The sequence below is a fragment of the Bos taurus genome, chromosome 18 (genome assembly GCF_002263795.3).
Source record: "Bos taurus isolate L1 Dominette 01449 registration number 42190680 breed Hereford chromosome 18, ARS-UCD2.0, whole genome shotgun sequence".
NCBI classification, from domain to species: Eukaryota; Metazoa; Chordata; class Mammalia; order Artiodactyla; family Bovidae; genus Bos; species Bos taurus.
The window spans coordinates 48,523,694-48,534,189 of record NC_037345.1 but is presented as its reverse complement, the minus strand read 5'-3'; the positions used below and the strand labels follow the sequence as shown (position 1 = coordinate 48,534,189).

Genomic DNA, 10,496 nt, shown 5'->3' with positions numbered 1-10,496 from the left:
ATGACATCAAATCCACAGGAAGAAACAAATGAAGAATCCTAGAAATTATAAATATGTGGGTAAACATTTTTAAAAATCAAAGTTTTTTTTTTATTTAAAAATGTGATTGTAAAAGTGGAAATTATAACACTATGTTGTAGAGTGTATAACATATATGGATGTGATGGAACAACAGTAGCACAAAATAAGGTGGGAAATGGAGATATGTTGGAACAAGTCTGCTATATTTTACTGTGAGTCAATATGTATTAACCTAAAGTTGACTGTGATAATTTACAGTGTAAATATTGTCATCCCTAGAGTGACCATTTAAAAACCAGCTTTCAAAATATATAGATTTTTTAAAAAAATCAACAGAGGAATTTAAATAGTATACTAAAAGTTGTTTAACACAGGAGAAGGTAGTGAATGAGTCACAGCGAGTGAAAACGGAGAACAAAATGGCAGCCATGAAGCCAACCATATCGATCATGACATCAAATGTGAATGACATAAACATTCCAATCTAAAGTCAGAGATCATCTGTGGTAGTCAGCTTCCAAAGTGGCCTCCAAGGATACTCACACCCTTGTGTGAACACCTCCCAAACTACCAGCGTTGCTATAAATGACTAGGAAAATACAGCAGAACTCATGGTACAAACAGGGTTATGAGACACTGCAGCTTCTGTCTTGGCTTGTTCTATTGCTGACACTTTTCTATCCCTCCTCTCGGAGGAGTCAGGAACTTCTTGAACAGTCCTGGATAAGTGTTCATGTGACAAGAGACTGAAACTCCTGCCAGCACTCATATGTGTAAGCCCTCTTTGGAGAAGCTCCTCCAATCCCAGTCAAGCCTTTAGAATAGGGATTGCAAACTTTTTCTATAATGTTGTTGTGTGTTGTTTAGTTACTAAGTCGTGTCCAACTCTTTGCCACCCCATGGACTGCAGCTGGCCAAGATCCTCTGTCCATGGGATTTTCCAGGCAAGGACACTGGAGTGGGTTGCCATTTCCCTCTCTAGGAGATCATCCCAACCCAGATTCAAACCAGAGTCTCCTGCACTGGCAGGCAGATTCTTTACTGCTAAGCTGCCAAGCCACATAGTAAACCCTTTAGGCGTTGTGGGTGACCTGAAAAAGTCCTGAAATCCACTGGTGAAGCGCAAAAGCAGCCAATAGGCAACACATAAACGAAAGAGCATGACTATGTCCCAGGAAAACTATTTATGGACACTGAAATGTGTATTTCACATCATTTTCAGGGTTATGAAAATTTCTTCTTTTTTTTTTTCACTTTTTTCCAGCTATTTTAAAGTGTGGAAATCATTCTCAGATTGTGACTCTTACAAAAACAGGCATTGGGTGGATTTAGCCCACTGCCATAGTTTGCCAAAACATCTTTCGGATGATAGAAACTTCACTGATAGATTGTAGCTTCATGAAAACTCAGCACCCCAACCACCTAGTTAAGCCACTCCTGGACTCCAAACTTCAGAAACAGTAAGACAATAAGTATGTGTTATTTTATGACGTTAATGGGATAATTTGTTATGAAGCAATAGATAATAATACACTGTCAGCCTGAATAAGAAAGTCAGACCCAAGCATATGCTTATTTGTACTTTAGATCTAACTTTTTAGACATAAAAAAAGTTGAAAGTAAAAGGATAAGAAAACTACCAGGCAAACAGTAAGCATAAGAGAGTGAGGACAAAATTGGTATCAGTGCAATAGATGTTAAAAAAATTTTACTAGAGACAAAGAAGAACGTAGGAAGTGAAAGTGGAGAGAGAAAAAGTTGGCTTAAAGCTCAACATTCAGAAAACGAAGATCATGGCATCTGGTCCCATCACTTCATGGGAAATAGATGGGGAAACAGTGGAAACAGTGTCAGACTTTATTTTTCTGGGCTCCAAAATCACTGCAGATGGTGACTGCAGCCCTGAAATTAAAAGACGCTTACTCCTTGGAAGGAAAGTTATGACCAACCTAGATAGCATATTGAAAATCAGAGACATTACTTTGCCAACAAAGGTCCGTCTAGTCAAGGCTATGGTTTTTCCTGTGGTCATGTATGGATGTGTGGCACCCTACTCCAGTACTCTTGCCTGGAGAGTCCCATGGATGGAGGAGCCTGGTACGCTGCAGTCCATGGGGTCGTGGGGGGTCGGATACGACTGAGCGGCTTCGCTTTCACTTTTTACTTTCATGCATTGGAGAAGGAAATGGCAACCCACTCCAGTGTTCTTGCCTAGAGAATCCCAGGGACGGGGGAGCCTTGTGGGCTGCTGTCTATGGGGTCGCACAGAGTCGGACACGACTGAAGTGACTTAGCTTAGCTTGTATGGATGTGAGAGTTGGACTGTGAAGAAGGCTGAGCACCAAAGAATTGATGCTTTTGAACTGTGGTGTTGAAGAAAACTCTTGAGAGTCCCTTGGACTGCAAGGAGATCCAACCAGTCCATTCTGAAGGAGATCAGCCCTGGGATTTCTTTGGAAGGAATGATGCTAAAGCTGAAACTCCAGTACTTTGGCCACCTCATGCACAGAGTTGACTCATTGGAAAAGACTCTGACTCTGGGAGGGATTGGGGGCAGGAGGAGAAGGGGACGACAGAGGATGAGATGGCTGGAGGGCATCACTGACTCAATGGACGTGGGTCTGGGTGAACTCCGGAGTTGGTGATGGACAGGGAGGCCTGGCGTGCTGCGATTCATGGGGTCGCAAACAGTCGGACACAACTGAGCGACTGAACTGAACTGACATCAAATATACACATCAAAGATACACATGTAGGGAATTTCCTAGAGCTCCAGTGGTTAGGACTTGGCGGGTTCACAGCAGCGGGGCAGGGATTCTATCCTTGGTCAGGGAACTAACATCCTGCATGCCCAGAGGCATGGCAAAGACAAAAAAAAAAAAAAGACAAAAACCCCCAAACACATGTATATTGCTAAGTGACAAAAGCAAGGTGAGTAGGTGGAGAGCTCAATTTTATGCAGGGAGGGGCGAGAAAACTGCATATGCATGAGTTTAGGAGTATAGAGAGGACTTCCTTGGTGGTCCAGTGGTTAAGAATCTGCCTTGTAATGCAGGGGACACTGGTTCCACCCCTGGTCTGGGAAGATTCCACGTGCCAAGGGACAACCGGGCTGGTGTGCCACAAATACTGAAGCCCACGCGCCCCAGAGCCCATCGTCCATGAGAGAAGCCACCACAACTGGCGTAGCCCGAGCCCCGCAACTAGAGAGTGGCCCCACTCCCCACAACTAGAGAGCAGCAATGAAGACCCAGCACAGCCCAAAAGTAGATAAATAATAAAATATTTATATACATTAAAAAGGTAAATAATAAAACATATTTTTTAAAAAAGAAGTACAGAGTTTTAGAAAGAAACACAAGAAATGAAGACACTGGTAACAGAAGTTTATTCTTATAAAGGAGGACTTTCATCTGCATGTTTTATATATTTATATTTTTCTGTTTTGAAATGACAAACACAGAAAGTTGTAAGCACCATACAAACATTTTTTTTCCTATACGCATTTGAGTGGTAGTTGCCAATATGCTGCCTGATCGCCTTCAAATACTTCACTGTGTATTTCCACACAAACAAGAACATTCTCTTGCATGTCCACTGTAAGGCCACAGTGAAAATCAGGAAATCTACATGGATGAATAACTATCATCTGTTCTGAAGACCCCAACCGCATTTACCATGGTGCCAATGACTACTTTTCACTGCAAACCTGGGAATTTGTACCATAAGTGTATGTGGGTACATGTGAGCTTAGTTGCTCAGTGGTGTCCAACTCTTTGCGACCCCATGGACTGGAGCCCGCCAGGCTCCTCTGTCCATGGGATTCTCCAGGCAAAAATCCTGGAGTGGGTTGCCATTTCCTCCTCCAGGGGATCTTCCTGACCCAGGGATCAAGTCCGGGTATCTTGTGTTGCAGGCAGATTCTTTACCATCTGAGCCACCAGATCTGCTGTGTGTGTGTGTGCGCGTGCGTGTGTGTACATGTCTCTGGTAGCTCAGACGGTAAAGAATGCCTGCAATGTGGGAGACCTGAATTCGATCCCGGGGTTGGGAAGATCCCCTAGAGGAGGGCATGGCAACCCACTCCTGTATTCTTGCCTGGAGAATCCCCATGGACAGAGAAGTCTGGCAGGCTACAGTCCGTGGGGTCACAGAGTCTGACAGGACAGAGCAACTAAGCACAGCAGGAATATATCCTTGAACAGGCAAAAACAAAAAACAACAACAAAAATGAGCCCAGGGGACCAGGGGAATTCAGACTTTCCCGGGTCTTCCACTGGGAGAGGGGAGCCTTCATTCCACGATTCATCCAGAGACACACTCTCAAGAGCTGAACCTGGGGTGGGGTGACTTCAGCCGAAGGGTCTCAAGGGGCAGAAAAATGGGTCCAGAAAAGGCTGAAGCCCCGCGCAGCACGGCTGGTCTTCCCACCACCCCAGGTTCAGTCGGGAACCAGTTCCAGCTTGCTGAGCCTCTGTTCTTAAGCCGAGGCTCAGCAAGTTTTAAACTTCTGTAGCGGACATGGAATTTTCCAGGCAAGAACACTGGAGTGGGTTACCATTTCCTGCTGCTGCTGCTAAGTCACTTCAGTCGTGTCCGACTCTGTGCGACCCCATAGACAGCAGCCCACAAGGCTCCCCCGTCCCTGGGATTCTCCAGGCAAGAACACTGGAGTGGGTTGCCATTTCCTTCTCCAATACATGAAAGTGAAGAGTGAAAGTGAAGTCGCTCAGTCGTGTCCGACTCTTGGCGACCCCGTGGACTGCAGCGTACCAGGCTCCTCCATCCATGGGATTTTCCAGGCAAGAGTACTGGACTAGGCCAGGGGATTTTCCCAACCCAAGGATCAGAACCCACGTCTCTTACATCTTCCATGGATACGGAAGCTGGGTGCATCCCGCCAAGAGGCGCGGCCCCGGACTTTCCCAGAACCCGGCCCAGCCCTCCGTGCGCGGCTGGCACACTGCACCCTCCCGGCTCCATCCGCAGGTGACAACCCCGGCAGCTGCGAGCGCCTCGCTGAGAGGGTTGGGGGTGATCGTGTGGCCCTGACTACCCCCGGCCCCCACCAGAGCCCTTCAGTGGCGGCCCAGAGAACCCCTGAATCCAGATAATCCCAACCTGGAGGTCGCGGGGTGGGAGCAGTGGAGGGAGACTGGGCGTCTGCAGGGACCCAGCTCCCCCTTTCCCATAGAATCTCTGGTAAGACTGGGTTTGGGGTGGGACGCTCGCGGCCTTCGGGTGAGCCCGGAAGGACGAAGTGTGTGGACCCACTCGACATGGCAGACCCGCCCTTCGCGTCCAGCGTCTCCTCCGCGGTGAGGCTGGCGCTCCAGTGCGCTTCTGACCCGGGGCACAAAGGGCGGGAGCCTGTCCAGACCCGCATGCCAGAAGTCTAGGAGGCAGGTGAAGTCCGATTTGCTTCCGAACCCCTCCCCGCACGAGCCACCTGCAGCCGCCTGGAGGTGGGGGAAGCTGGGGAGAGACAAGAAGCTGGGGGTGCGCGCGGGGAGCCTGAAATTCACTCACCTGAGGTCCCCAAGGGACCTGATTGCAGACGAACCGATTGGGGGGTCTGTTACACGAGGGCGCCAAGGGATGGCTTGTGTATGTGTGTGTATATGTGCTCAATCGCTCGGTCGTGTCCGACTCTTTGCGACCCCATGGACTATAGCCTGTCAGGCTTTTCTGTCCATGCGATTTCCCTGGCAAGAATACTGGAGTGGGTTGCCGTGTCCTCCTCCGGGGATCTTCCGACCCTAGATTGAAACCGCAATTCCTGCATTGGCAGGCGGCTGGAGGCACCAGGGAAGCCAAGGGAGGGCTTAGAAAGGGAAAGTCGCACAGTTGTGTCGACTCTTTGGGACCCCATGGACTATACAGTCCATGGAATTCTCCAAGCCAGAATACTGGAGTGGGTAGCATTTCCCTCCTCCAGGCGATCTTCCCAACCCAGAGATTGAACCCAGGTCTCCCACATTGCGGGCGGATTCTTTACCAGCTGAGCCTCAGGGGAAGCCCAAGAATACTGCAGTGGGTAGCCTATCCCTTCTCCAGTGGATCTTCCCGACCCAGAAATTGAACCGGGGTTTCCTGCATTGGAGGTAGATTCTTTACTGAATTATCAGGGAAGCCCATAAGGGAGGGTCCCTCCAAACTCTTATCGGCTCACCCTCATCGCACTACCACCTGGCTGCTCCGCAAAGTGCAGCAGGAAGGCGAGTCAAAGCCCCAGCCCCCCCAGATCGCGACCGTCCCTAGGCCTCTAGGCACAGCACCTGCCTAGTTCTGGGAGATCTAGGCTCAGATCCGCCCCCGCTAGGGCATTGCTGTGTGACCTTTAATCAGTGTCTTCACCTCTCTGAACGTGCTACTCTCGTCTATATGAAGGAGACACTGACACAAGACAGGCGCACAGATGAGGGACTAAAGACTTTATTTGCCATCTAAGACCCCTGTCCCCGGTCTCCGCCAGCCCTCCTGGGAAGGCTCAGAAGATCTTCACCAACTCCAGCTGCAGGTCCCCGCCCACCTCCAACGCGCGCACGCGCCCTGGCGGGATCCGGTACCGGAAGTGGTGGTATTCAGAGTCTGCTATCACCACCTGCAGGGGCACGGGGACGCGGCTTAACGTTCCCCAGGCAACTGCGGGGTCATTCCAGCCTCGTACCCACGCGGCGACCTGGACACTCAGGGAACCCTGTCAGGCCCCAGGGCCCCTTTGGGCAAATGGCTACTGTTCACTGAAACCCCTTGTCCTGAGGATTAAATGAATTTATTGTTGACACCTGAGTGCTTTTAAGGTTTAGCTGTGGATGTGGTGTCCACATTGCCGGGGTTCATTGCCTCCCTCGACGTGCAGATTGGAAGTGAAGACTGCCTGGGTGGTAGAGGATCTGTAGCGACCACACCCTGCACTTTCCCTGTCTCCCAGTCCATCCATTCTTCTGCCCCAGAGCCGCTACGTCGGTCGCCAGTGGACAGAGAATAGGATCCAGGATGTCTACACCTCCCGGCTGGAAACCCACCTTTTGGGCACTTGGCTCTCCCTTTCTGGTCCTTGGCACTGCTACACGCCTGCCCTCTGACAGTAGTGAGCTTGCGCCAGGGGAGGTGAGGGATAGGGGAGGCCCTGCCCAGCCTTGGCCACACCTTTGCTCCCAACCTCTGCCAAGGGCCTTCCTGGCCTTGCCAAGGGAAGAGACGTGGGTGTTGGACCCCGCCCTGTGGAAGAGACACACCTTGAAGCCTTCTTCGGTGGCAATGAGGAGCACGTCGAAGGGCTGCCCTCTCTGGAAGGGAATGCCTGAGCCCCGCTCCTCTGCACCCCAGGTGCCGCGCTCCAGGGTGTTGAAGACCACCGTGGACTCGTCCAGGCGGGGGTTGAAATGCAGGGCGGCATCACTGCCTGGTTCCTCACCGCACAGCAGGTTCATGTAGAACCTGGCAGGTGGTGGAAGAGAGGGGCATCCGATAGAGAATTAACCCTTTGCCAGAGCATATTTAGAGGGACCTGAGAGCCACAATCAGGGGGAAAGGGGTGGTGGACTGGAGGCCATGGAGCCCAGATTGCAGGGCACCCGAAAACCAACTGGGGACCTGGACACACATCCACCTAGACCAGGGCCTGGGTCCCCCTCATTTCCAGAGTTTGAGAGGACCAAGGAGTCATGGTCCTGAAGACGAGAGTGCTCCCAGTTCCCAGAGGGCTGAGAACAAGGCGAGGGACCCCAGTATTCCCGGGCACCGTAGATTCTCAGAAATTCTGAAGACTCGACCCAGGTAGTCGTAGGATTGATTGCTTAGGCCTTCCATATACCGAGGGCACCTCTGATTCACAGAGGTGCCCTCAGCATATGCCCTGATTCCAAAGTGGCTGTGGTCTCAGACTGGAAGTCATATCATTGCCCTGGAATGCCCAGATTCTTACAATGATGTAGGGACCCCACCTTCACAGTCATGGGACAGATAAGTGAAGACATCAGATTCCAGAAGGGCAGAAATAGCCTGGGGATTCCAAGATCCTGGTGGGCAAAGTTGGCCTGGGGCTTTGTTCTTTGGGCTGTAAAAGTGGGGTTCACTGAACCTGGAAACCTCCCACCTGTTACCGCTGAGGCTCGGGGGTCTCACCTGCCAGCCTTGTCGGGGACTAAACCACGAATTCTCAACACAGTGCCCACTCGGATGCCCTCGGGCAGCGAGGTCTTGTGGGGGACATTCTGCAGCAGCCAGAGTGGATCAGGGAGGCAGAGGAGAGAGACAAGTGGGTCAGCTGTGTGGAGAACATGACCAGGACGCAGAGCAGCAGAATCAGAGAGAAGAAAGGGCACAGAGACACGGGAAAGAGAACCGGGGGTGCAGAGGAACACAGAGACTCAGCAGGAAGATACTCAGAGGGACAGAAAGATAGACAGTAAGGGGAACCAATGGGGGGAGGGGGGAGAGCGTGGGGATGGATTGGGTGAACCCAGAAACGGCAGCCCAGAACATTCTGGCACAACGGAACACCCGCTTTCTCCCTGAAACAGGAGCCCTCAGCCAAGCCCCAGCCCCTCCCCTCTGCCAGTGCAGCCTTGGGTCCAAACCCCTCAAGCCCCGACACTGCGAGCACTCACAAAGCTCCCGGCCATGGCTGGAACAGCGGGACGGCAGTGGCAGTGGGGGCGTGGCTGCTGGGACCTTAAATCAAAGCAGGGTGTGCCTGGCCCTGGTGACTCAGCCTTTCCACACCCACCACCCACACCTGGCACAGACCCTGGGGCCATGCTGGCCCAGCACCCTCTTTCTAGGGCCTCTGATGCCCCTGCCATCCTGAGGATTCCCAGGTGTACGGTCCCTCCCCTTTGAGCTAATAGTGATAGAGACAGTTAACAATAATAACCATACCAGCACAGCACACAGCGTGGAAGGCTTGTTGAGACACCATCCCTCCAGCCCTACCTTCCTGCTGCCTGGTGGAGAGAGAAGACTCACATCCATTCCATCATGGAAAATCTGAGTCCTGAGAGGCGAAGCTGTGAGCTCAAACTCTGCGCCCTCTCTCCCAGGTTAGGACCTGCTGCCTAGGGCTAAGGATGGGTCTCCCCTGAAATTCCAGTTGATGCTCCTGTAATATAATAATAACCATGGCAACAGGATAATGATAGGAAAGGCAGCTAAGAGGACAGGATATTCTGCCCAGTGGTCAAAGCTGTATCCTTGGTGCCTAGTGCAGTGCCTGGCACACAGTAAGTGCTCAGTAAATGTGGATGAAAGAAAGAAGGAAAGATAATGAGAAGTGCCACTGACAAAGCCTCGGGCTTGCCTAGCATGTGGGAGAGACCACTGATCTCTGACAGGCCACTGAGCATAGGGCCCCTGATCACCCTTATCTGACAGATAAGGAAACTGAGGCTCAGAAAGGAGAAGCAGTTTGCCCAAGAAACACAACTAAGTAGAACCATGTAGACTGTGTGTCTGGCTTTCTTCATCTCTGGAAGTTCCTCTCTGGTTTTTTCTGTCTCCAGGATGCCCTAGACTCCCTTGTCTCTGGCTGTCTTGTGTCTCTGTCTCCCCCTGTCTCTGACTCTCTCTCTCTCTCTCTCATGTGTTCCTGTCTGTTTCTCTTCTTTGAGCCTCTCTCCTTCCAGAATTGCTTCTTCTCTCCCACCTGGTGTTCAGGACCAGGGATGGGGGAGGGGGAAGAGGACCACCCAGACTCAGATTAAAGGAGATAAAAAAGTGGGAACCCCAGGTCCATTTCCAGTTCCCACAGCCCAAGACGCCAGGAGGGGAACACAGGTATGAAGGGTAGGGTGAGAAAGAGAATCCTGGAAAGGGTTTGAGGCTAGAGACAGATGGGTCCCCCTAGGGTAAAGCAATTGGAGAGTCATTGACCGAAACTTCTAGACGTGAATAGCAGGACAACAAAGGGAGGAAGCTGGGCTCTGCTCAGACCAGATATTTCTCGTTCCTGAAGTCAGGAGACCTCCCCGACCACGTGTGCACAGAAAAGGGTCCTTGCAGGCCAATGGGGGAGCAATGTCAAGGGATGCTGTACCCAGAAGCCTTTGTGGTAGGATCCATCTTGACCAAGAGACGTGTGCGTGCACATCGAAGGATCCTGAGATTACCAAATGCGGATTGTGAACCAGGCAAATCAAAATGATTGGCCAAAGGAAAACTGGCAGAAATGCCCCATATAAGTCACTTAAAATACAATGTGGGCGCCACTCAGGGACTTTCCCTCTGAGTCTGCCCATTTGTCCTTCCACACATGCAGTACTCCTCCTCTTAATAAACACTTTACTTGCTTCACTACTTCCATCCTTGTGGAAATTCTTTTCTGCAAAGTCAAAGGACCAGGGCCCTTGTCACTGACCACTGGTCTCATTGCTAGGATCTGGTGCTCTCACCGCCAAAACTCAGCCTCAGTCTCTGGCTGGGAACCCAAGCCCTGCTTCAAGCCGTTGCCACCCGAGATCAGGTTCTGGAAG

General features: G+C 51.2%; 1 protein-coding gene across 1 annotated transcript; it reads right to left on the bottom strand.

The window, feature by feature from the left end:
* Window positions 1-6,440: 6,440 nt before the first annotated feature.
* On the bottom strand, window positions 6,441-8,742 carry LGALS7B (lectin, galactoside-binding, soluble, 7B). The gene is made up of 4 exons (XM_002694977.5): window positions 8,637-8,742; window positions 8,152-8,240; window positions 7,263-7,464; window positions 6,441-6,625 (listed from the first exon to the last, which is right to left on the bottom strand). The coding sequence occupies exons 1-4, from the start codon at window positions 8,649-8,651 to the stop codon at window positions 6,512-6,514; spliced, it is 420 nt and encodes a 139-aa protein (XP_002695023.4). The 5' UTR covers window positions 8,652-8,742; the 3' UTR covers window positions 6,441-6,511.
* Between the last annotated feature and the right edge of the window lie 1,754 nt (window positions 8,743-10,496).